Source organism: Cyanistes caeruleus, chromosome Z, assembly GCF_971803275.1.
Source record: "Cyanistes caeruleus chromosome Z, bCyaCae1.hap1.1, whole genome shotgun sequence".
In the NCBI taxonomy this organism is placed as follows: domain Eukaryota; kingdom Metazoa; phylum Chordata; class Aves; order Passeriformes; family Paridae; genus Cyanistes; species Cyanistes caeruleus.
Genome location: NC_141732.1, coordinates 56,598,926 through 56,625,278, shown reverse-complemented (window position 1 = coordinate 56,625,278; position 26,353 = coordinate 56,598,926). Strand labels below are relative to the sequence as shown.

At 39.9% G+C, this 26,353-nt stretch overlaps 1 protein-coding gene across 8 annotated transcripts in view; it reads left to right on the top strand.

The window, feature by feature from the left end:
• The first annotated feature begins 1,015 nt into the window (after positions 1-1,015).
• The window catches only part of FAM169A (family with sequence similarity 169 member A), a 42,768-nt gene continuing 17,430 nt past the window's right edge, over positions 1,016-26,353 (top strand). For 2 of the 8 annotated variants that reach the window (XM_086866734.1, XM_086866733.1), the window contains exons 1-5: positions 1,016-6,060; positions 20,630-20,767; positions 22,228-22,327; positions 23,466-23,551; positions 24,852-25,023. In XM_086866734.1, coding sequence (XP_086722860.1) covers positions 5,929-6,060; positions 20,630-20,767; positions 22,228-22,327; positions 23,466-23,551; positions 24,852-25,023 — 628 coding nt within the window. In that variant the 5' untranslated portion in view covers positions 1,016-5,928. Of the gene's footprint in view, positions 6,164-6,208; positions 6,851-20,629; positions 20,768-22,227; positions 22,328-23,465; positions 23,552-24,851; positions 25,024-26,353 lie in introns of those variants that run through there. The other 6 variants (XM_086866735.1, XM_086866737.1, XM_086866732.1 and 3 more) reach the window with 6 other exon arrangements.

The window sequence follows — 26,353 nt, the reverse complement described above, 5'->3', positions numbered from 1 at the left end:
GTACTTTTATTTCTATTGCTTGCATTGGATAATGAAACTTCCAAAGCAACATAAAAATCCTTTCATGTATGAAATAAGCTGACCAGAAAGGGAGATGTTTCTAGCCTTACCACAGGAATGTAAGAAGAGAGATGAGCTAAACATCAGTGGTGTTTAACTATGATCACAGTGCCTCTGTGATAATGCATTTAACAAAAAGTAACAGCATCTATGAGAGAGGAGTGAGAAAATGTCAGAGGCTCTGCAGACACTGAGGACAGTGAAGAAGCAGGGGAGGATGCTTCACATGTTGGAGCTGAGATTCCCCTGCAGCCTGTGATGCAGGCAATGGTGAGGTGGGCTGTCTCCATGGAGGTCTCAGGAAGAGCACTTGTAGACCATCAGCCTACAGAACAGAACATGCTGAAGCAGTTCATGGGAAGGACTGACAGCAGAGAAATTTGTGGAGGACTGTTCTCCCAAGTGTGAGACTCCATGCTGGAGCAGAGGAAGAATGGGAGGAGGAAGGAGCATCAGAGACAATGCATGATAATCTGACTGCAACTCCCGTTCCACATTCCCCTGTGTGACTCTGGGAGAGAGGGTAGAGAAATTGTGAGTGAAGTTGAGCACGGGAAAAAGGGAGGGGAAGGGGAAAGGTGTTTTTAAGATTTGTTCTTATTTCTCATTATTCAACTCTGATTTTCTTGGCAATAAACTAAATTAAATACCCTGAGTTGAGCCTGTTTGTCCTTTGATTGGTGAGTGATCCCTCTCTGTCCTTATCTCAACCCATGAGTCTTTCATTATATTCTCTTTTTCCTGTACAGATGAGAAGAAGGAGTGTTAGAGTGGCTTGGTGAGAATGTGACAGCAGCCAAGATCAACCTACCACAGTGGACCATACAGACTTTTGCTAATAAATCACATGGAAGGAAATACATCACTAATAAAGATGAGGTAACATCACTCCTTCTGGAGTGAACACACCTGTGCAAAGGATGACAAGGCTGCATTTGTTCTTGCTGTGGAGGGTGGTGGGTGAGGTTAAAGAAGAGAAAGGAAGGTAGCTGGACCTGGCATAGCTGCTCAATGTGCTCTCAAATAACTTGTCAGTAAAAGGAAGTTCCAGATACATGTTTTTTTCTTTAAATATTTCTTTCTCTACACAAAATTTAATAATATCCCTAAGATTGCCCTTTTCTGAGGATGAAAGGAAAGAAATACAGTGAAGTGGTCAGTAGCTGTGATTTTGCATACTTTGTATGCTTGTTTTGTTATGCTTTGGTCTGTTAAATCTAACAGACCTAATCTAAATCTTGCCAAGAGCAGCATTGTCCCTTTTTTCACACAGGTTAGGCACTCCTGAGTCATTAGCAATAAAGAATTAACTCCTTGGCTGCCAAATCCTTCTAGCCCTACTTGTGCCCTTCAGCAAGAATAGAGACATCAGAGCCACCCAGCATTAACTGCCAACAATTCTTGCCAGACCCAGTATTTTGCATGTTAAAATCTTGACTTCCTCTATTGAGAAGTCTCGTGATCATTAGCTGTAATGCCTATTGATTAATTTTTTGAGGGTAGTGAGACACTGGACCTGGTTGCCCAGGGAAATTATGCATGCCCCATCTTCAAAATGCTCAAGGTCAAGGCAGACAGAGCTCTGGTCAATCTGGTCTAGTGGAAGATGTCCCTGCCCAAAGCAGGGGAAGTTGAACTAGATGATCTTTAAAGTTCCTTTCCAACCCAAACAATTCTATGATTCTGTGTATCCAAGCACCTCTGTCACTTGAATGACTGTTTGGAGTACAAGTTCACAGGAGTTATGCTGAATGCATGTTCAGATGCATGTCTTGCAGCTACATTGACATGCTTGTATTGAGCATGCTAAACAGTGTGCTTGCCATTTAACATATGCTATTCATGACTATGGCACAATTAGAAATTGCTACCTTTCCTTTTAGTTGCTATTACTGGAAAAACCTTAAATCTGGAAGTCTCCCTAGGCAAGCAGCAGGTATCTTTCTCATTACAGATTTAAGAAAAGCCAGCCTAGAAAAGCATCTGACAGTGAGATGTGCCAGACAATTTATTGGGGTATTTTCCAGTCTGACATTTCTTGGAAGGTATCAATTGTGCTAAGACACTAGAGACAGAAGATATGAAAATACAGGGTAGCATGTTAGACCTTCCACATCTACATTCTCTCTTTAATGCAAAGGTTTGACAAAAGTATTTAGTTGTGGGAGCATCACCCTCTTCTATATACTACCACAAACATCACAGTGTATTGTATCATGGTCCTTCAGGTAAAAATTACCATGGCAATTCAAAATGTTGAAAGAGGTCTAAAGTCTCCTTGTGGCAGATGGGAATGTGTGGGTGTATGTGATCTATTGCACATTGATCATCCTAGCACTACGTACTGTAGTCTATAAGGTCTCCCACTGCATGTACTTAATGTTATTAGTGTGGGTACTTGTAATAGTAAGGCTGAACATGCTTCTAAAATTTTTCAACATAAGCATGACAGATAAGAATTGGATGCACAAACTCACAGTGAGATTAATATGATTACCAGAAAAAGCACTAGTCTTAATCAAGAATCTTTTGTCAAGATCTCTGTGATGCTCACATTAGAAAATACATATTTATTTGTGGGGTTTTCATTGAGATTCTTCCAGATATAAGAGGTGGCCTGATAGAAATACCAATAATTTAAAAACAAATTTATATGCAAATCTGTTTCTAAGCAATATTGGAGGTGACCTGCAAAGGCAGTAATTTATTGGAGGATTTTCTGCATGAATTTATTATTCTTCCTTTTATTTCCTCTCCTAAAAGGTTTTATGAGAGGATTTTAATAGCATGTCCATGTCCCAAGCAATTAAGAAGATAAATACTTTTATTAAATTGTGCATGTCCAAGTCTGTTTATCTCCTTTAAAAGAGACCATGGCCAAAAAGCTTTTCACAAAAAAGGCCAAAGGTTCTTGGTTCTTCCATTAAATTGTTAGCAACAATGTGGGTAGAAAAAACTACCACCAATTACTAGGTTTTTTCCTTCATTTCCTTCCTAGCAAAGAATACAGGAAACAGAGGTATTTATTTTAGGAATTTCCTGACAGGTTTAGTTTGTAACCTTACTCCTTTAAGTAGATCTTATTTTGTATATTATTTATTGCAGAACAATTTTCACTACAAATTTCACTACATAACACTGCACTAAAAAAAGTTTTTCTTTGAAATGCAAGTGTAAAATATAATCAGTATTACTTTAACTAGGAGAAAAAATTAGGAGAGCATAAACATTGGCCCTTTTTCTCTACCCAAGAGAACTTTGTCAAAGCTTGCAATAAATGGAGTTTTAAGATGACCACTCATTCAAAAAAAAGTTCTGTTCATGCTTCCTCCCAGCCCCTGACTTCTAATCTGTTTCAGCAAAGTTATATTATTTTAGTGTGATGAGTTGACCATGCCTGGATGCCAGGTGCCCACCAAAGCTGCTCTGTCTCTCCCCTTCTCAGCTGAATAGGGAAGAAAAAGTATAGCAAAGGGCTTCTGAGTTGACATAAGGGCAGGGAGAAATCACTCACCTATTACTGCTATGGGCAGAACAGATTCAATTTGGGGAAAATTAATACAATTTCTTACTCATCCAGACAGAGTAGGATAATGAGACATAACCCCAAATCTTAGAAGCACTTTGTCCACAACCCTTTTCTTCTTCCCAGGCTCAACTTCACTCCTTATTTTCTCTACCTCCTCCACCCAAGCAGCACAGGGTGACAGGGAATGGAGGCTCTGGTCAGTTCATCGTATACTATCTCTACTGCTGTGTCCTCAGGGGAAGGACTCCTCAGACTTTTCCTCTGTTCCAGCATGGGGTCCCTCTTAAGGAAAACACTCCTCTCTATTCTCCAATATAAGCCCTTCCCATGGGGCACTATTCTTCACAAACTGCTCCAGTGTGGGTTCCTCTCAAGGAGCACAGTCCTCCAGAAGCAGACTGCCTCTGGCTGAGTTGTCCCTGGGATTACAAGTCCTGGCAGAAAACTTTCTCTGGCATAGGCTAGTCTTTCCACAGGTCCACAGGTCGTGACAGAAGCTCTAATATGGGTTTCATGTGGGGTCACAGGCCTCCTTTGGGCATCCACCTGCTCCAATGTGAGTGAGATCTGCCACAGGCTTTAAGTGGATGTTCCACAATGGGCTGCAGGGGCACAGTCCCTGTAGGTCTTCACCACAGGTGGCAGGGGAACATTTGCTCTGGTGCCTGTGGCACTTCATTCACCTCCTTCTTCACTGTCTTCAGTGTCTGCAGAGCTGTTTCTCACAGAATCACGAAATATGCCAAGTTGGAAGGGGTCCCAAAAGGGCCATCAAGTCCAGCTCCTGGCCCTGCACAGGACCATCTCCAAGAATCACACCATGTACCTGAGAGCGTTGTCCAAATGCTTCTTGAACTCTGTCAGTTTCATGCTATGACCACTGCCCTGGGGGAGCCTCTTCCAGTGCCCAACCAACCCTTGGTGAAGAACCTGTTTCTAATATCCAACCTGAATTCTTCTCTGACACAACTCCAGGCCGTTCCTGGGTCCTGCCACTCTTCACCACAGAGAAGAGAGCAGTGCTTGCCCCTCCTGTTCCCCTCATGAGAAAGTTGTAACTGCAATGAGGTTACTCTCCCTTCAGTATCTTCTTCTCCAGGCTGAACAGAGTAAGTGACGTCAGGTGCTCTTCATAAGGCTTCCCCTAAAGGCCCTTCACCATCTTAGCTGCCCTCTTTTGGATGCTAATAGCTTTATGTCTTCTTCTCTTGTGTTTTTACTCCTCTCTTGGGCTGAAGGTGTGCAGGTTGTTTCCTCCCTTCTCAAAAATATGACCCAGAGGTGCTACCATAATCACTGATGGGCTCAGCTCTGGCCAGTGGCAGGTCCATCTTGGAGTCATCTGGCATAGGCTCTGTCAGACACAGGGAAAGTTCCTGTCAGCTTCTCAGAGCACTCACTCCTGTAGCTTCCCCATGACCAAAGCCCTGCTAGACAAACCTGATGCATTTGGACGTGCATATAATCATTATAAGTACACTGCTCCTCTGGTTCCTGGAGTGACAGAGCTGTCTTTGGCTTATAACACCGAGAAGCTGTTGAAATAGCAGCTGTCCCTCACACTGGGCAGTGACTTCAATTTAAGCCCAGCCTCCTTTGTCCCACGGGTGTTAAGGCAGATGGGCATCTACTACTTCCCATTCTTAGAACAAAGTATCATACCTACAAAACAAGGCTACATTTTACAGCCAGAGTCAAGGGCAAGTGCTGTCCTCTCACAAACGTCTTGGTTTGATTTTGGTGTTCTTCAGCTTCCTGGCATACACATCTTCTCAGGGGTGGATATTCGGGCACTGTGGCCAGTGGTGGTCAGTGCTGGGGAACAGGGATCAATGTTTCTGTTCGGAAAACAGGCTTCTGCCAGTAACTGAGTTAAGTCAGCACCCCAGTTTGGTAACAAGAGCAGCGGTGAGGCCTCAGGCCAGTCCATGGTGACAGCTGTTGGAAATGGGGAAGCAATCCTTACCACCCGGGTCTGCAAGGCCACTTTTCTTGCAAAGGGAGTATTTCACCCCCTAGCTCTTTGGTGAGCTACCCAGCACTAGGAGACGATGTGTGGCACTGGTCCTTCCTCCTTACGACTGTCACAGAACTCTACGGCAGCTCCGGGCTCCCTCTGTATGCCGGGGCCACAGCACAAGTGCCCCCAGCCCAACGGTGGTGAGCGATGGCGTGGGTACCGCGCTTGCCCATGAGGCTGGCCAGGGCACAGGTAGCAGGGCTGGGGCCACGGCGATGGACAGCAGAGCCGTGGCGCTGCCCGCCGTGGTGGCGGGGCGGTGGCGAGGTACCGCACCCCGCCAAGGCCGGGGGGGCGATGCGGGGTCCCCGCCGCCGTCATGGCGGGCGGCGCGGGGCGAGCGGCGGCGGCTCCAGGCGTATCAGCGGGAGTGCGTCAGCGGCGAGGGGCGGGGAGGCCGCCGGGGCAGATGATATCAGGCGCCGGGCAGCAGGACCGGGCGAAGCTGGAGGTGAGCGGGGGTGTGCCGTGAACGCTGTCAGGGAGCCCGGCCGCCTCCGCCTCCTTCTCCGCTTATCCCCGCGCCGCCGCGGCAGGCTGCCCGGCCGGCTGAGGTGAGGCGCGGCGGGGTGTCGCGGTAACCTGCCGAGGCGTCCCGCAGCCTAGACAGGCCCGGCCGGGCGGGGCGCGGGGGGCAGCCCGGCGGGAGGTGGGTGGGCTGGCTGGGCCGGCCGCTGCCCCGCGGCCCCTCGTCCCCCGCGGATGCCAGGTGTCCGCCCGCGTCCCCGCCCGCGTCGCGGCCGCCGCCCCGCGGGCGCCGCACTCTCGCCCCGGGGCAGTGCCCGACCCCGCCGCCCACCGCTGCGGTGCGGGCAGGGCCGCGCCGAGCCCACGGGCGGTGGGCGGTGGGACAGGCCAAGCTCCCCCGCGGCGGACGAGGGACCGACACAGGCTCGACATCCCCCCGGCCTTTGCGGACCTTGCGGCTCGCCGAGTTCGGTGTGAGTTCTGGCTCAGGCCACTCAGTGTTGGCCGGGACCTGCCATCTTTTGTGGGGGCTTCTATTGTAGTGCTGGAATTTGCGTATTATAGCCGCACACACGTGTGAGAGCCGTTATACATCCGTACACATCTTCGTATGTACGAAAACGGTAATTGCAATGCTACAGTTGCTATCTCCCACAAAGATGGCTCTGTGTGTACGTGTGCAAATACATGTGGACACACACAGCTGCACACGCACACACGCTCTTCTGTTTTCCTACGTGTGACGTTTGAATATTTTGGAATTTTATTTTGAGGTAGGGTTGATTCACTCCCCTTAAAACATAGGGAAGCATCTTGCCTAGGATATCCATTGACGTAGCACTGCTATCCTGCTTATGAGTGTTAAATGCAGTCTGAGAAAGTGGATTGCACGGAGAGCTAAAGCACAAGGTTTTACTAGGATTAGTGGAAAACAAAATATATTAACTCACCAATTTGATACATGTATTAATGCTCTATTTAGAGGAAATTATTAAAGAATTTTCTTTAAGCTCTTCTGAACTGTGGAATTTTCAGTTATTAATAATTAGAAATTTACAGCCTTCGGTGTGGAGACACCATTTAGCTGATACATGCTTTTTTGTGTACATACATGCAGGAGGAGGGAACTCTTTTCCTGTTCCGCCTAAGTGCGCTTACTCATTTTATGCATTGGGCTGCACCATTGGTCACAGCCTAGTAGAGAGCCCACCAGTTTGTATGGGGAATAAGTATTGCGTCAGAGAGATCATTATAATACAATCAGTGCTGCCTCACTGGAGGACCTATAAAAGATTGCTGCAGATTAAAGTGATCATGGTGTTCGTCCTCCATCAAACTCTATAGAAACTAAGTGCATCTTCTGTTGGTTTCCTCAACCACACTGATGTGTTTCTCGTTTAACTGACCTCTGCTTGATTTAACAAATAATTTCTTGCTTTTTGTCTTAATGATGGCTAGTGAAAAAAACATTTTATCACCTGTTTCATAGTGGAAAGTGTTACAGCAGAGGCTGGTTTATACAATTAATGTTGAAATTCAGGTATTATTAATGTCAGTGGGCATGGCATCTCAATTTCAACACATTTTTTTTAAAACCTGCTGATATAGGCAGGTTTTTAAGTCCTTTCCTTGTTTCTCTTTCTCCAGTTGGATGTTTGTTATCATTTTCTTTGTGAGCAATCAAATGTTTTACAGTGTCTTCTTTCCTGATGTACAAGATGAGTCATTAAGATGGGATTCTACTGTACTTTTACAATATCTCTCTACCAATGCATGATCCAGAACTCTTTTTGGAATGTTACATAACTAGACACTTTACAAAGGGGCATTACTCTGCAGAATGGATTGGAAAATACTCTTAATTTCTTCAGTATGCACATCAACGTATATAACATCTCTTTGATTTAATAATCAAAAGGGTGGAGGTTTATGTGTGTGGGTTTTTTTATTTTTTTAATGTCTGTTAGTGTTGTAAAAGTAATACCGCTCAATATTATCTTTAAGCTCTTCTTATTCACACATTGTATAAGCACATTATGTTTTAAATGGTTGTACTTGCATATCTAGTCTAGTGCAGCGTCTTTGGCAGTGAAAGATGGAGGAAGTTCACTTCTGCATTAAGGCTGACACTTATTAATGGTGTCAAAAAATAATTTTTTTTCATATTTGATGCAAAAATCTCTAAAAGATGAATATGGGATTTGCTGGTGCTGGAGAAATTCATCAGAGTAGAGGAGCCCTTCAATTGCTTTATATTCTTAGATATGATAAGACTTGGTATCAATCCCTATTTTCTACCAATTAATGAATATCAAGTAGTTGTGATCATTTACAGGTGCTGCCAATTATGTTTCTGAACTGCAGGTACATATGTAACATTAGAGCTGAAGCAATGTCTATGTAGGCTTATTTTCACATTGGCATTCCTTAAATATTTTCCCCTGCAAGATACTAGCTTCTTGTTTCCTCACAGATAAGTACTTTACTCCTGACTCTCAAGGCTGTAATTTATTCATCATATTGTATCAACTGTGCATTCCGGAAAGCCGCAGTCATCCTTTTGTCTGTGAATGTTTAGGGCAGCAGTGATAGAGGTGTGCACTTCCCTTTGAAACTGCTTTTTTTTGTTGATGAATGTCTCCTGGGTAATCATTTTTTAACCTGTTGAAAAACAAAAAAACTTTTTCTCACAATAGAAATGGATTTTAAAAATTAAATAATTCAAGCAGAATTCAACCCTCCTCTCAAACACATGCTTCCAGGTTTTGCAGCATGGATCAAACAAGTCTGAGTGGAAAAGCCTGCTCTAATGTGTTGCTTCTACTGCATTGTTTTAAACATAACCAAAATGGCATATGCAGTATCTTTGTAACTATTCTCTCATACTTTTGCAGTTTTGTCTGCTATTGCTGAATTTTTTTTCTGAACAATGGGATATGACAGCATATATTTATTTAATCATTATAAATTTAGTTGGTGTTCTCCAGTGAGTCTGAGATTTCAGAGAAGCTTTTAAATAGCTTGCTAAAATATATAAAATAATCCTGTCCCAAAAGAGTCATGAGCTTTCAAACCTTTCCCAAAATCCCAGTAAAATTAGAATTGTCAGGACTAACATAGATATTTCTTTGCTTTCAAAGTATTATTTTAAATGATAAGTCTGTAAGTTTTAAATGATTCCTTGAATTGAAAATCTAAAAAAATACATTTTTCTGACTTGTATACTGAACTGTGTGTTGTACAGCTATTCAAAGTAATTTTGATTTTTGATTTGTTTTCAAATCTGAATTATCTCTTGGTCTTCCACTTTGTTTTGTGCACAATAACGTTTTATATCAGAATACTGTAGGGCAGAGGACCCCTATATTCACAGGGCAAACATCTCTTGCTGCTGCTCATGATTAGAAATTGTTTGTGGACCAGGACAAATTGAATTCACTGTTGCCCTTTCTTCTAGGCTTCATCAAAACATGCAAAATAACTGTGGTTAAATAGGTTTCTTTAATTCTATGGATTACTGAAGATAAAAAATAATCAGTAAGGGTGTGGTCTCCATCTAATCAGTAGCCCCTGAGGCAGTGCTAGAAGAATACAGTTCAGAAGTTCTGGTGTGGCAGAGGCTGTGAGGCTGCAGCTGCACCCGCCTTGCCCCAGCACGGAGAATTGGTGAACTTCGAATGGTATGAAATGTCTTCACCCTAACTGGCTTCATGCTTCTAAAACACCAGGTGCAAAAACGTGAAGTACGTTTAAATTCGCAAGTGTGTTGCTGGAAGACCAGTCTTCTATCTAGCTCTTTTGCAGGCAGCAAATTCTGCAAATAGAAATATTTCTAGGTTGAATAATACTTCTTACAGCTCTTGTAGAGTTAGCCAGCAATAAGCATAACTGGGGAATTTAAATAATTTGTGCATTGATAATGATTAAACAGTGGGGGATTTTAACAATAGGAATGTAAATGTTACTAGAGTGCAGCACAGACAACTTTATAGGATTTTAAAATGTTGGAATAACTTTTTTTTTTTTGTTATGTCAATACTGGGAGTTAATGTTGTCAACATTTAGTCTGAAGGTATAGAAAGGGTTTTTTGAAGGAGCAGGAGGTAATAAGCTTATTCCTGGCGACTGGTCTTAAGCTGACCACTGATTTAAGGTTAGTATAATGAGTCAGCAGTGCTAATACTTTGTTCTACTAATACTAGTTCTTTTTGTTGTTGGGTGTTTTTTGTTTGTTGGGGTTTTTGTTTGCTTTTTAAGAAAGTAAAATAAGGTGGTATGTTCAGAAGTATGAGTAGCTTACTTACCTTGAAAAACCCACCATTAACAATCAATCAATCAATGTCTGCATTTCCAAAGAAGACAAATTATTGAAACTTTTAAAGCAATTTGTTTGATTGGTTTTTCGAAAATTCAACTACACCTGTAACAAGATAGCCTAGGTACTAGAAGATGTAGCTTAGAAGTTTGAGCCTTACGAACGTGAATTACAGTGAGAAGCAGGGGAAATGTGGTGTGCTGACAGAAGCTTACGAGTTCTTGTAACGTCAGGATGACTGCTGATGGGGATGAGGACAGATAACACCAGGGAGGGGTGTGTGTGTGAATTCCTTTCTGCTATTAGAGACATTCTTGCTAAGATTTCCAGACACAAATCTTGAGTCCTGTAGCAACATGTTTAGTGATGACCTTGTGGATGCACATTAATGGGAGGGTTTTTGTAATCTGGCTGTCATGGGTTGAACAAAACCAGCAATGGCTATACCCAGACAATTGTGAAAAACAAAAATGAACCATCCACGAGTATGAGGCTATGGAAAAAAATTGCAAATGCAGAGCTGCTCAGGAATTAATCGGCTAAGAATTTTGTTAAATATTGGTTTGGATGACAAAGAAGTATGAACACTGGGGAGAAGAGATTAATTTTGGGGAAGAGGGGCATAAGTCAGTCGATTCTGTCAGTCTGAACAGATTCTTCATTCTGATTTTGAGCAATTAAATATTCTTTTTGATGTTTTATTCTTCCTCTGTTATGGGAACAGGATTTCTGCACAAACAAAAACCAGATCTTCGTACATGCTGGGGCAACTTACAAGATGCCTGACTCTTTCCTAGCTTTTTAATCATATTGATACTAGGTTTGCATATTATTTTGCTACTTGCTTAATTTTCAGAGGATAGGTTTTACTTCTAATTTTCTAGTTTAAGTCCATATGTGCCTTTTTTTCCATCTTTCTGAAGATGGAATGAGCAAGATAGACACAGGCAGTGCTGACTACAACTGTGAGCTAAGCAGAGGTAGTCAGTTTTTGTGGCCTTGGTAAAGCTGAGGAAGTAATGGTGCTGTTTTGCATGGACATATGGAGCCACTTACAGCTGTTACTGTACTTGTGAGAATTGTCTCTGTCACCTGGGGTGGTAACTAGTAATGTCTCTTCACAATGTGCCTGGGCTCAGACTGGGACTCAGGAATGACTCCTTATCCTGTCTGTGGCCCAAGCATGTGATCTAAAACCCTTTGAACAATACTTTTGATGTGTGTGATAATCTTGACATATGACTTTCACCTTACCTTTCCTTTGAGAAAAGCAAGGTAAAATGCTAATTATCTGTCCCTAGTTCTTTTGAAGTGATCCCACACTGTTTTGCTAAGTGCACAAACTACTTTGTGAGTAGGCCTGTGAAGTTCATTGTCTTGTAGTTTATCATTTGTTGTAAAAAGCAGCTGAAACAACTTCCTGCAGAGGGGACACTGAGTAGAAGCAGAAGATAAAATTCAGAATTGCTCATATTAACCACTGTATTTTTAGCCATCTGTCATCTTCTGAAGATAACTGTGGTATCTTCAAGATACTGGAATTGGATCAAGAATTTGGACATTGCTGCCTATTCCATTTCTGGGAAAAATATAAATTTTAAATCTATGATGAGGTTTAAATTCTCACTGCTCCAAATATATTTACTGTCTTACTGCTTTCAGAATTCTGATCCTCAGGTTATAGTAAACATGCCATAGGGCCATACAGTGAGAATCTGAAACATCCAAATTCTGTTTGCTTGTTGGTTTGCAAAGAAGTTTTATGGCTGGCTGACAGGGATCTCTAGTTGCAGCCTTGTTTATTTGCAGTCTTGTGTCCAGGAACATCTCATGTTAATTCCTACATTTTTATTTGAATCACCCTCTATACATTTTTATTTGAATCACCCACAAAACCAAGGCAGTTGCTGCTTTCTTAGTTACTTGCTGTTTTCTTGTTGTAGGTTTCCTGCTGCTAACGACATTAAAAAGCAGGCAAAACCAGCAAAACCACCTACAGATAATTTAAACAAGCAAAAAAAAAGGATACTGCATACTGCTTAACTGTTGAGAGAGTTACTGTTCTTTGTCTGGTGAGAAGTAACTCCTTAGACTGTGCTAACAGATACCTATGATTGGCTAATCTAATCTGTGCAGCTTTGACGTCTGCCCCAGTTGTGGGGATAGGGGATAGGACTGCGCACCCAAGCATTTTAAAAATAGATGCAAATGCATACATAGGGTTACTGCAACTCCAGTCTTACTGTGCTGTTAGATTAGTTATGTTAGGCTTGATAGTCCACCAGCTGTCTACTCAGATTTGGTGGGTTTTGTTGTCCCTTTTATTTTTTTTTTTTCTAAGGATGGTAAAAAAAGAGCTTTCTTTTTTGTTCTTATCTCTGAAATCACTAGATGTATTTATGAGATGGCCCTTGCAAACCAGTGGGATAATGTTAGAGGAAGATATGAAGGTTTGGTTGAAGTTGCCAAGAAATGTGGGTGCCAAGTGGGAGTAAGAAATGATCTTCTGATATCAAGCAGCAAATTAAGCTTCAGAATATTGCCTTGTTAGATTCCTGGAGAAGCAGGAGGTAAACCTATGGAAATGATAGAAGATGAGTAGGGGTAAGAGCAGTGTGGCTGTGTATGTCCCAGGTGGCCCATCAGCCACCTGTGAAGAGAGGCTGTGTGGGGGCTGTGTGCTGAGCTATAGGAAGGTCATTAAGGTCTTTAGGAGCAGATGGTGTAAGGCCTAAACTGCAGGAACAAAATTGGAGGGTACTGAGTATGGAGCTGGAGAACTGTGCACCAACTGCTTCAAACTGCTAAGGCATGGAGGGGAGAGAGTAGTGACCAGAGAGGAAAGGTGGGTCATTGGAGGTATCTGTGTGGTGTTTGGTGTTATTTCCCTAGCTCCTAAACAGGTTGTCATGTAGTGAAGTTAGGGGAAAGTGGGAAATTAGAAGAGTGAGTGCTGAGAAGCGGAAAGATCAGAAATACGTCAGAGGCAGATTCACGAAGTAATAATCACACCTGGCTGTATCTTTTTATCTTAAACATGTTAATTATTTTCAAACACAGCTAGAATGTTTTCATTTTGTGTAGGATATAGTCACCTTGAATTGGAGTAGTTGAAAGGGAAGGCATGAAAGGTTTCTTCAAGAAAAACTAATTTTCCAAATTTATTAATTGTGTTTATTTTGATCAGTCTCAAACACAGAATTTTAACTTAGTATATCTCTGGCATATTCTCATTGTAGAAAACACCTGTACATATTAGTTTCCAAAACGCCCTACTGAAGGAAGTGCTCTTCAAAAAAACAGATGATAATCTCATTAAAATGTGAGACTGTAAAAAAATGTAAATAACAGGTTAGTAGTTTGTCTACCTAAGAACTTAGTTGTTGATTAAATAAGCTACCTATATATAATATCTAATTTAAATCACTTGAGTAAAATGCCAGTGGTGTTACACAGGTGGCTAATTGGGCATATGAGTAAGAATCTTGCCTACCTAAGGTGGGTTTGAGAGAGAAGTTGCATTCTTCTAATACTAGTGTGTCACATCTAATTAAAGAAATCAGATGCAAATACTTCTTTTTAATGTAGACAACTATTCCCTTTTTCTGTCCTTGTTTGTGTTTCATTTGATAAGAGGGTGCTCAAACCCAACATTTAAAACTGCTGACCATAATTCTTGCTGCGGAATTGAATCCTACATGTAGATTTCATAATTGTGTGATATACATGTAAGTTATATTGTATGGCTAATTGATGAAAGGGAATTTGTTGGTTTTGTTTGTTTACTTGCATTCAAATCAACAGCTTTGATTTGTGTGTCTGATAGAAAACCAGAGCTGCATAAGCTGCTTCAAGCAGATTACGGGTAATATGGCTGGCATATTAATCCAGACATCTTGGTTGATGCTGACAGCAATTTCTAGGCACTGCCATGTACTTTAAGATCTTTCAATTTATGATTTTTCAGGGTATGAATAGATGTTGTTTGGGGTTTATGTTACTTTAAACAAAACCAAACAAACTAACAAAAATATCTTATTTTTTCCTTTTAAGGAAAAAAAAAAAAGAAACCAGAGCAAATCTATCTGAGCTGTCAAGAACTTGTATTTATTAGCCTATATTCTAAAAAAAATGTGAATGAAAGATATACTGCAGGGAAATGTGTTAATGCTAACGTGTGGATCATGGCTTGAAGACCTATTGTCCAACCCCCAGATTTGTGATTTAAACCCCAAGAAACCTACCTCTAAGTAGCTAGTTTGAGTGGGAAGGACTTCAGTTGTCTATTCAGTGTGGCAGATCAGTGTATTATTGTTGCTGCTGCAAGCTGGTACAGTTTTCAAGAAATCCTAATAAACAGTGTGTTGTTTAAAATTTTAACACCTCTTTCCCAAAATGTCTTTCTGTTCCTACAGTCAGTGTATATGAATGCTAACTCTGAAATTGAGAGCACGGTGCCTGTGGAAATTGCAGACCACATAGCTTTCTCAGTCTTGCCTGGGAAAGTGGCCTGGGAATTCATAAGGAGGAATTAAAACAATCCTCAGAGATAGAGAACAGCCTTGCAGGTGCTGTTTGTCTATTCCTTGTTTTCTTGCAAGAGAAGGTCGAGGGGTGGTGTACCCCACTGACCAATGATGGTGATGTGTTAGTTTGCTAAGCAATAAGAGTTTCTTTTCTGTACTTTTCACATATCGGTCTACAAAAAAGACCTGAAGTAATAAACTGAGAGAAATTCTCCTGCTTGACTCCCAAGAGAGTCTGTGTCGTTCTTTTTGCTGTTCCTAATAGAGCGACAAGTGTATGTAACATTGCATATTTAAATTAATAGAGTTTTAAGAGGTGGGGATGTTTACAAAATTCAAAAGCTTCATTACAGTAGTTGTCTAAATAGGTAATTTAAGGACAGGTTTTCTCTTTGTATTTCAATTATGTTGGCTCATGATAATCCAAGTATGTACTGTTAAACATATTTAAATGACTATCTTAGCAAAGGTTTAAAATTTAGTTGTTTTTATAATAGAAAGTTATGAACTTTTAAACTTGTATATTTTAGACTATTTTTATAGAAATAAAAAAATACATTAAAACCAACTTCTCACATTTTAAAGTGTTTGATGTTGAATAAAGAAGAAACAAAATGGAAATACTGTGTGTATGTAACAGCTGGTAGTAAAAGTAGAGAAACATTTATGTAATTTGTCTCTTAATAGATTGACTGTTAAGAGAGCTTAACAATTCTAGAACTGATTATTTTGTTTTGTAGTCAAAGCCAGAGGACTGAAAAGGCTACCTTTTAAAAATTTTAAATTTTCTCACAACTTCTACGTAGTTTCACAACTTTAACCAGAACAGCAACTGGATGCTGCGAGGTGGGAAACAAACACAGCAAAATGGAAATTATGCTCCTGCTGCTCCAATCAAGGTCATTGCTGCTTTGGTGCATCATCACTCTGAGCCTGGAGCATTGCCTGTGACTTCTGCAGTCCTGGCTTGGCTTTCTCTGGAGCTGGTCTATGTGTGACATATATGTTTAGTCTATTATTTATGTCTCTTCTTATGATGTGAGCCCAGGTGTAGCTCACAGCTAGTCTGGGAGATCATGGCAGGATCACTGATTATATTTTTAAAATAAAACTTGGTTCAAGGTGTGTGATGATTCATAGGAAATGCATAGCAGTCCATGAGGAGTTCAGTCATCTAAAACTTCTGCACTCATTGAAATAGATCAAAACTTGTGTCAGACATTACTGCAGTTTACTTTTTATCTGAGTAGCCCAGTGCTTCATCACATGTCTGGACTTATATTTCTATTCTCCAGGCTGGGTCTAAGTTGGTTTTCCTGGTTTAGTAAAAAAGTTTTGCAGGTCATGGCTGAGCACTCTGGCACCTGTTCTCTAAACTGCAAATCACAATTTAAAAAAAAACCCAAACAACTAATTAAATTATAATTATTTCTTTTTACAAACGAATTTAGATCTGAAGGTTGTTCACCTGCATGATTGTCCCAGTTATTATCTTATGCTGAAAAGGCCTTAAATGATTTTTTTGTGATTTTTTTTTTTTATACGGTTTTATTTTTTTAAGAAAAATGAGCTGTTCAGGTAAGCTGTGCTGTGTAAGTAACAATATATTTCCAGTACTTGTCAAGTTTTGATACAATGTTTGTTCAAATATCTCATGGTCTCAGTACAGTCTTGTCCCTCTGAGGTAATGATTATTTGTGCTTTGTAGAGGAGTGCAGGCAGATCAAGTAACATGTTTGTGTTCACATGAAGTCTGCTACAGCTGGAAATTCCTCTAAATCCTTGTCTCTCAGCCTAATCACTTAGACTTCACTTCGCCTGAGATAAAGGCACCCAAACCTAGTTTTAAGCTGTATTTAAGCCCTCTGACATACTGGAAGGAATAACGTAGCTTTTGGGATATTATCTTTCTGCAATTTTGAGTCATTCATTATTGAGGAACTGCAGGGGGATGAATAGATCTTGATTCCTGGCCAAATCCACATGTGAGCTGGAAGCTGTGTGTACTGTGCTTTCATGGACTCTGAAATGAAATAGGAGTTGTAGATATAATTTATAAGTAAATCAATTTCTAATGTTGCTCACTTATTCCATGTTTTTTCTTAACCTTGATGCTGATAGTAACAAATATTTTGTGTATAAAGAAGTGCCTGTGTTGCACAGGAACGTGCTCACTCATCCTGTTAAATGTGGTTTATGTTGGCATTCCATGAATTGATCTGTTACCCTCTGGTGCTGCAGCTGTTCCTAAAAAAGGACGTGCCATTTCTCGTGTAATAGCTTGCATAATGCTGACAAGGGAGAAAGTCATATGATTCCATGTTAAAGCAAATATTGTTCATGTGAGTTTATTACACAAAACAATTAATATTACTTTGCGAAATATGTTTTTGAAGAGTGTAAGATTTATTTACGTTCACTTGAAAAATGAAATTATTAAGTTGCCTCATTCAAAAAAATAAAATTAATTTTCTTCCCTCCCCTCCAAACACACTCTGCTAATATGCTATTATGTACAAGTGGTCATGATGAGTTTGGTTGCTTAGGGCTACGTTGCATGTGCTCAGTCAGCCTGACTGTGTGCTAACCAATTGGAATGGTACCCCACGAGCAGAGCATGGTTGTGCATCGAGTGACAAAGATTTGACCTGACAGTTTTACAGCCGTGCAGTGCATGGAGGTTTAGAGCAACAAAAAAGGGGCATGAAGTACTGCATGGCAGAGACCTGTGCTGTTCCTGCTGCCTCTGCAACAAAAATGTGTTAATGTTCTAGTCAAGAAAACCTGAAAAGCTGTTTTCTCCAGCCCTTTCTCTCTCTCCTGCTTTTGAAACTGGCTAGATGTGGAGCCATCTGTATTTTTACTTTGTTTAAAATATTGTCAAATCAGCTGTGTTTTAATGAGGGACATACATTAATTCATTACTGTTGGAAGACATTTAATTTGTCTTTTGGTAGGTTACTTTGCATTTCAAATTTGAGATGCTTGCATTTTGTATTAAGCTTCTTCCTTATGCTCTGCTGTAGATTGGCATGGAACATTCTTCTTTCATCACTTTGTTTAATGCTTTTATTATATAATTTTAACTTTGTGAACAGTTACTGATTTTCAGGGATGTAGTGAACTTAAATGTGGACTATTTCTGACCTCTTCAGCACAGAGACAAAATACATTACACAAGTGTATGAGATCTTACATGTCTAATCTGCTGCATGGCAAAAAAAGACAAATGGTTATTTAGAAGGGGTGTTGAGTAGGTTTTCCTTGGTTTAGTCTTGAAAATTTCTCTGTATTATTTTCTTTTGCATAACATGTTCTCTGTAAATGCTGTGAAAAAAAAAAAGTCAAAAGTGACTATTGGGAGTTGAGAGCAAATAAAATCAAAGTGTGCCATGAGAAATTAGGTAGCCCAAATAGCAAACAGAAAAGCGGTCTGTGCATGATTTTGAGGGTAATTTAATGAACACATTAATTAGCCTTTTTTGCTTTCAAGCAAAGATATGATTGATGGTTTTATTTTCACAGTGGTGTAGTGATTGGAACTCAGATAATCTATTGGATTTCTTATTGCATGTCTTCTGCTTTGGCCCTTCATTATTTTATTCTAAAAAAATGTCAGGAATTATTACCTAGAGGCTATAAGTTATAGCTTGTGTCTTGTTTGTCTGTTTGTCATGTAATAATGGAACCTCAACTGAATTTCTTCATTAATAGCAGAGTTATCTAAGCACTTAGGTATTTCTTTAATAATAGAGGGGTTTTACTGTTTGTGCCAGCATACGGAAAATTAGAGTTTGTGTTTTTCACATAGCTGTATTCCTTTACAGCAGAATTTTCCTGGCCTGTTGCAGTTAACCAGGTGGCAAAAGCTCATCCTCTTGTAGAAGTGTCATGTGCTCTTACACTTCTCCTTGCTTTGTCTTGCAACGTGCTTATGTCAGCATAGTCTGTGGAGCAGCATTGCTGGTGCATTTGAGAACTCTAATATGTGCAGGCAAGCCGTATCTGCTAGACAAGGAGGCTGGTGGTGGATGAATTTCTCCCCTGACAGCAGCTTCTCTGTCTGCTGTGCATTGCTGCTGCATACAAAAGCATGCACACCTCACCTTTGGCTCTGGAAATCAGTTTGCTTGCAAACAGGAGGAGCCAAAGGAGTTGATGTTGGCAAGGGCAAGGACGGCCCCAAAATGTGGGAAGAAACAGCGGAGAACTAAGAGATGCAGCTAAGTATCTCATAGGGTCAGTGAGCAATAGTAGCAGGAATGTGAGAGACTGGAGGGGAAGGCAGGAGAAAATGCAAGTAACAGTTGAAAGGAAAAATGTACCTGAATTTGAAAGGAAATTACTCTGAGGAATGCCTGTGTATATCTGAACAATAGCATTAATGGAAAACATTAGTGTTCTCAGCAGCAGCAGTGTTAAAGGCAGCAGTTGTAGATGCCGATGAAGTCATGTCCAAGTTCAATTTTAACAGGGAAAAAATCTCTTCTGTAGAAGGAGCAGCCTCTTCTCTCCAATCAGCGTAGTTGTAGCATATTATTGTTGTTTCAAAGATTTCAAAATGCAGACTTTTAATTTCTACTTGTTGAGTCAGAATAAGATGTTGTTTTGCACTTGATTTACCTGTGTCAGTGGAATAATGAAGGATGGATTAAATAGAGGGTACTGAAGATAAAGAAAAAAACATCTTTTCACACTAAGATTTAAAATAGAACTGAAAAATAAGACTTCACAGTGAAGACTAGGAATTGTAAAACTTGTATGAAAACTTTTGTGTTCAGAAACTTGTGTGATAGGTTCATGGGAGCTGAGGAAGACAGAGTAAGACCCCTGTGTTCCTCCAGAACACCAGAGCAGGTTCTTAGGAACTTTTGTTTATTCGTGCTTCCGAGAGTTTGAGTCATATCTTGAAAGCAGCTGAGGGGTTCTATTTCTGTGTATAATTTTATGGAGTTGGAAGAGCCTTACCTGAAGACCACACAGTTGATTCCAGGAGTTCTTGCTCATTTTAATTTGACAGTGCTTTGACAAGGAAAATTTGAATCTAAGAGCTTTTAAGGAGTTATTGCCATTATGGTTTGGCTTCAATTTTCTAGTCTTGTTTCATTGCCTCCTTAAAGTGTCTCTCTTTAGTCTGTTGTGGGCTCTTGTTTTTAATGAGCTTGTGTAAGTTTCTGTTCACAGCTGAAATGCTTTTGGAAACAGCCATCTGTTAAGCACACTAATTGGCCAGTTGAGAAAAATCATGAACAATGTTTTGGTTTCTTAGAGATGGATTTAAATGCAAAGTCTCAAATTAACTCCATCTTGGTGGTTTACTTTTTGTTTATCACCCAGTTATAGCTTGACCAGTGACATCAAAAACATGGTCTTGGAGGGAGATAGAACAAGGTTTGCCATCTCAAAGCAGCGTGTACTTGTGCAGCAAACGTGGGGCTTGTATGTCGGAAATCTGCCACAACTAAGGTCTAGGGGGATATACAGGCTAATCTCATTCTTTTCTGCTTATAAGTACAAATTTGATTACTTTACAGACTGGGTGTTACTGGTCACCATCCTAATTAATCCTAAATGCTGGAGCATTTCTCTTTTCTGTCATGGATATAGAGGACTGTAGTTAACAGCAGAGTGTGGGTGTTCAACTGTCTTATTAATGTGTGCATTTTATGTCTCAAACTACCTATGTTAATAATGTTGCTTTATTTCTCAAGAGCATGTCATTCCCTGTGGATATATTGGACAATTACAGTCATGAGGACTTGGAGAACTCCGCAGAGGACTACCTCTTTGACCTTCGGTGGGGGAAATCAAACTCTCCTGAATTCTTTTCTCTGCCAGACCGCCGCAAGGTAAAATACTGTAGTACTGGTGTTCTGAATGTCCTTGTAGATCTAAGATATCCAGTCCTACTGAATTTCAGAATTATTTTATCAAAGCTTTTGTATTTTCCAAATTCAGAATTTCTGTGTTAAACTCTACTTTTTTCACTCTGTAACTGGGTTTAAATCTGGGTTTCAGTTATTGTGTGCTGCTTGTAGGCTATGGATCTGAATATATTAAGCAATTTTTAAAAACCAAAAAAAACCCAACCTGACTATAACCTTAAATTTTCAACTGATGAATCAAACTTCATGCATCCTCAAACAGCTATAATCACTAAGAGGTTCATGATTTACTTAAGCTAACTGGCTCTTTTTGTATCTCAGTCCTTCGGTGTTCTTCATATTTGGGTTCAAGTTTCCATTAATAAGTTTCACTAATTTCAAGAGTATTTTTTTTCTTTCATATTTGAAATATTTGGTGCTGTTATTGAGCTCTAGAAGAGAATAGCTGTGACACTTATGTTTTAAACGCTTATTCCTTATGTGATGAGTTGGTCAGTGTTGGTTTTGTACAGAAAAATGCTTGTATTAGAACTAGTGCCAATAAAATCAGCAGTGTATAGCTTTAATGAAAAGTAAGTCAGCTGAGTGGTTTTTCTGTGGGATCTAAAGATCAGTACCACAGATTCCTTGGCGGAAGCAGTCTTTACTACTTTCCTGCATTTATACTAATGCTGTATGCCTAAATGTTTGCTTGTATTAATGTCCTCATTTATGACAACAGCATGTCATAATCTTCTTAAATTTGTTAAGCAAGTCTGTCTATCACACTATTCCTGTCTGCCAAGTTTTTTATAGTTACTTTAATAATGGAAACATGTAAATTTAAATATCAAAATACATTTTGACAAAAGTACTTGTTTCCTTAAAAGAAGATTATTTGACCCTTTTAATGTTTTTTCTGAGGAGGAAAATCAAGTAGACAACTTCAGAATTTCTTACGTGTGGAACTTCAGGGAACAAAACCCTTTTGAATTTGCCTTCCCATTAGCACATTAGAACTTGTTAACAAACACAGTTTTGCTGTGCCAGTTTGTTTCAGTGCTTGACTGACTGCCTCATTCTTCTGTTGGCTTTGACAGCTTGTGCAGTTGGGACTGTTGAAGTGAAGATAATGCTGGTTCCTTGCACACTTACTTCAGTTGCGCACACAAATGCAAACTGTTGGCAGAAGAGAGCTGCACAAATTAGTGTAGCTAAATCTGCCAAAGCCTGGGAGAGCTCCTCAGATGTAGTTTGTCTCTAGAAAGATGTGTCTAGAGAAAGGACTGAGGTCAGATGCTTGTCTTTTACAATAAGCTGTTAAGGACTTAATTTTCATTATTCTTCTCGTTTACCTTAATAAACATTATTTGTGTATTTTACTACACATTTACTACTATTGTTGTTTTAACAAGAACCTACTGAATTATTGTACATTTTTTCAGGTTCCTATTAGCTTGACATCTGTGGGCTTCGTTCCTCTTTATGGTGAAGAGCAGACACACAAAGTTCTTGCACTGTTTGCACCATGGGACTCGTTCACAGGTTTCATTTTAAGTTTTTTATCTCTGTTTTGCTATTTCTTCTTTTATTTTTTTTTGCTGTGAAAAATGCACGTAACCAGGCCCTTGCTCATTTCCTGCTGCTGTAGCCCATAACTTTTCCATTGTGTGTTTGTTGTTCCCTGTTTTTTCATTCACATAATATTATTTTCTGTTTTGGATTTATATACACAAGTACTAGAACTTTGCACACTAATCAGATCAGAACTAGACCCATTGAATTCAAAAGATATGTACTTTGTATTCAAAAGATATGTGGTGCTTGTCTGGACCATCATACAATATGTATCTCTTGATCTCTCTATGTATGCTTCACATCTCATTTATTGAACATTCCTAGAATCCATTAATTTGCACATGAATTTAAATGCTCTTTATTAATAGTGATTGATCAGTGTTGTGTGTAAATTTGTCTTTAGTTTGAAGTCCTAGCATAGCTCTGGCTGAGATTACATTTTTTGTGGGTTTTCTCCTGCCTTTCTTCCTTCTTCCTTCCATTCCAATTCTCCATGTTTCTTTCTTCCATTTAATGCCACGTATATGATTGCCAAATATGCCACAAATGCCTATAGATCACAGTCTTCCTAACTGCTGCTCACATGGCTATCAGCCTTTTCACATTCATCTAACTCCCTAAAACTTGCACAGTTTCAATATCAATATCCATTAGTATCCAATAGTATTAGTATCCAATAGCAAAATCCATGTATGAGTGAAACTCATCTCGACAGGTAGATTTTAGTGGAAGGAGATGTTAGAGCACAGTGTTGAACAATAGTGCTCATGTCTGAAAAATAGTTCTTGTATACCATACCAAAAAAACCCCCAAAAACCACAAAACCCCCAAAATCCCAAACCCAAACAAACAAAAAATCCCTAGTGTTTATTGGTCTCAGTTATCAAAAAAGGTTTAGGACTAGGGAGCATTTCATATGGGTGGGGTGTACAGTGCCCCATTGGTTGTGCTAATGTAGTAGGAGCTACATTAATATAGTGCCATCTAGAAGATGCCTGAAGTGATTACTACATTGTTATTCTTGAGTATTTAGCAACTTTAATGAATATGTTTCTTTTGGAATGGTAAGAATCACTAACATTTTATTTCCCTTGTTTCTTTCAAGCTGTAGCCCTGTATCTTGCTGACCAGTGGTGGTCAATTGATGACATTGTGAAAACATCTGTCCCTGATAGACAGGGGCTTCATCAGGTAAAGCGCTCCAACATTCGCCTAGCAGTTAATCCTATACTTCAAGATAATGGCAAATAGATAGTATGCAAGATATAACATGTTTTAATTTCATTTAGAAATGAGAGGGCTGTTGCAAGGGAATGGAGAAATAGATACAAGGGGGAAAGGAACTTGAACGTGAAGATAGTGTCTACAGCAAGAATGACCTTTGTACAGCAGCTCCAAATGTAGACAACTTAGATGTTAGCTGTGTTACCATTTTTTTCTTTACTCTTTAGAATATTATGATCTTGGTAGAATAGTGCATTGTCCCATAGCAGTACCTATTGATCTTATCAGGAGACTAGAAAACAAAAAATACTGTCAGAAATGTGTTTGACAGAAGCAAGTTGGAGCTGGTAGAGGAAATGCATGAGATCTGGAAAAATAAGTTGTCTCCTATCTCCTTTCATCATTCACCTTTGTTACCACTATTTAACCCTGTAGCATGGAGTTTTCCAAAACTGGAAATCTGTGTTTTTCCAGGGGTGTAATTAATATCTGCTCATGGAATCTGGGCGTTCATTTTTGATTTTTGCAATTTTTAAAATTTTCTGTAGGGAGTTTGGCATGTAGCCTGGCTTTCCACATGTTTCTTCACGGTAAGAAAATCAGGAAAGCTGAGTCTTTTACAAGGGAGGTAGCTGAGACTAAGCATTGGAAGAGATCATGGTTCGTCCTTCTTCACAATAAGTAGAATAGTGGTGAACTCAAATTTCATATATAAAAGAAACCCTGTAGGACAGAGAAAAGGATATTGAATTCCTTATTTCATGCCACAGAAACTGTTTTAACAAGTTTTTTCACTGCATCGTGTCCTGTTGCCTGCCACTCTATCAGGTGTGATTGAGTGTGCCAAGTCCTGCCACCCTGAGGCTCATCATTTCTCCTTTGTAAGACTTCAGTTACCTGCTAGCCTGGGAATTCTGAAGCTGATGTACTGCTATTGCATTTGGTGATTGTTTCTTAAGTACAAAAATAGTTTTAAGTTAGAGCATAATGTTCTCACTCCACTGCCCTTCTCCCAGATTTTATGCATTGGATTGGGAGTGACATTGAAGATGTAGAATATCTTCTATGGTTGTGATTTGTCCAACCTATCTGTCACAGCTTCTGAGCATCTTCTTGCCTTGTAACAAACCTCAAAGAATCACCCTGCTTTAGCACTTACAGCCTTCCCTTGAAATCTGTCTGCAGCTGTGTTAAATAAGGTCTCTCATGTGTGGGTATTAACTAATCTGACCAGTCTTCAGAAATGTTTTTTTCTGTGTTCCCTTAGGTGAAGTCTGTTGGAGAGAGAGTTGTTCTCTATGTTCTGAATCGAATTATCTATCGAACGCAAGAAATGGAAAGAAATGAGACCCCCTTTCTCTGTCATGGTAGCAACCATTATGCTAAGATCATGTGGAAAAAAGGAGAGGCTATTGGATTCTATTCTGTTAAACCTACAGGTAAAGCAGCACTTGAGGACTGTGGGATTTGGGCGGTAAAAGGGGAGAAGATAGCTTGTTTGAAGAATACTGTATTAGTAGGCTTTATAAGCCTTGCAGGCCTAATTGAGTTGGTGTTCTGCAGTCATAAGAGATCAGGTGGCTGTTGAAAACTCAAGCTGAAATACTTTCATGCTTTAGCAATTTAGGTTCTTAGATTTCTTCGTATTTACAAAACATATTTAAAACCATAAAAAATTTTATCTACCCGACAGCTTTTTCTACTATAGAACAATTGTTTGCAGATGGATTAGACTGTGCTTGTCTTGAGTTAGCAAAAACTGAAGGTTTTTCTTTCAAAACATTTTCAAAATTTCACCCATGTTTGTGTGTTGTATTCTCCATATTAGTAGCCTATGTGGAAAAGACCGCTCTGTATGCAGATCTGTAAACAAATGCTTTGAAGAGTGGTGGAGCTCTTCAAGCATCCCAAAGAGTACCCAAGTAATGTAACCTCTCTGCTCAAGTTTCCCTTGCATGAAAAATGAAAATAGTAATAGAATCATAGAATGATTTTGGTAGGAACGGACCATTAAAGACCATCTAGTTTCAATCTGCCTGCCATGGGCAGGGGCACCTTCCACTAGACCAAGACCCTATCCAGCCTGGCATGAACATGGGATGGGGTATTCACACCTTCTTTGGGTAATCTGTCCCACAGCTTCACCACCCTCAAAGTGAAGAATTTTTTTGTAATACCTGATCTAAATCTACCCTCCTTTGGCTTAAGGCCACTGCCACTTATCCAATCACTACATGACCTTGTAAAAAGTTGCACTCCAGCTCTCATGTAGGCTCCTTTCAAGTGCTGAAAGGCCACAGTTATGTCATGCTGGAGCCTTCTCTTCTCCAGGCTGAGCCCCAGCTTTCTTCACCTTTCCTCATGCAAGAGATGCCCCAGCCCTCTGATTGATTTTGTGGCCCTAAAATAAGTATGTTCATGGGTCCTAAAAATACAAGGTCACAAAGACTAACTGGGTTGTATAGCCCACTGTGTTTCTCATTGGCCTTGTTAGAGAAGTGGGCACCTCTTTGGCATAGATTCACTGAGGGGCCTTAAAATGGATTGTCTGTTATTGGACTGTCATAATGCCATTATATGCCATCCCTTTTTCACCACTGAGTTCATAGCTATCCTTGGGATCCTCTTATACTGAAGTACCTATGTGTTGTGACCATCTGTTCCATGTTTGTTCCATTTAGGATAATATGTTGTTTATGGGACAATTTCAGTAAAATGTCCTAGCATTTTTTTATCTTCATTTAAAAACTGGAATCATTGTTTCAGTCT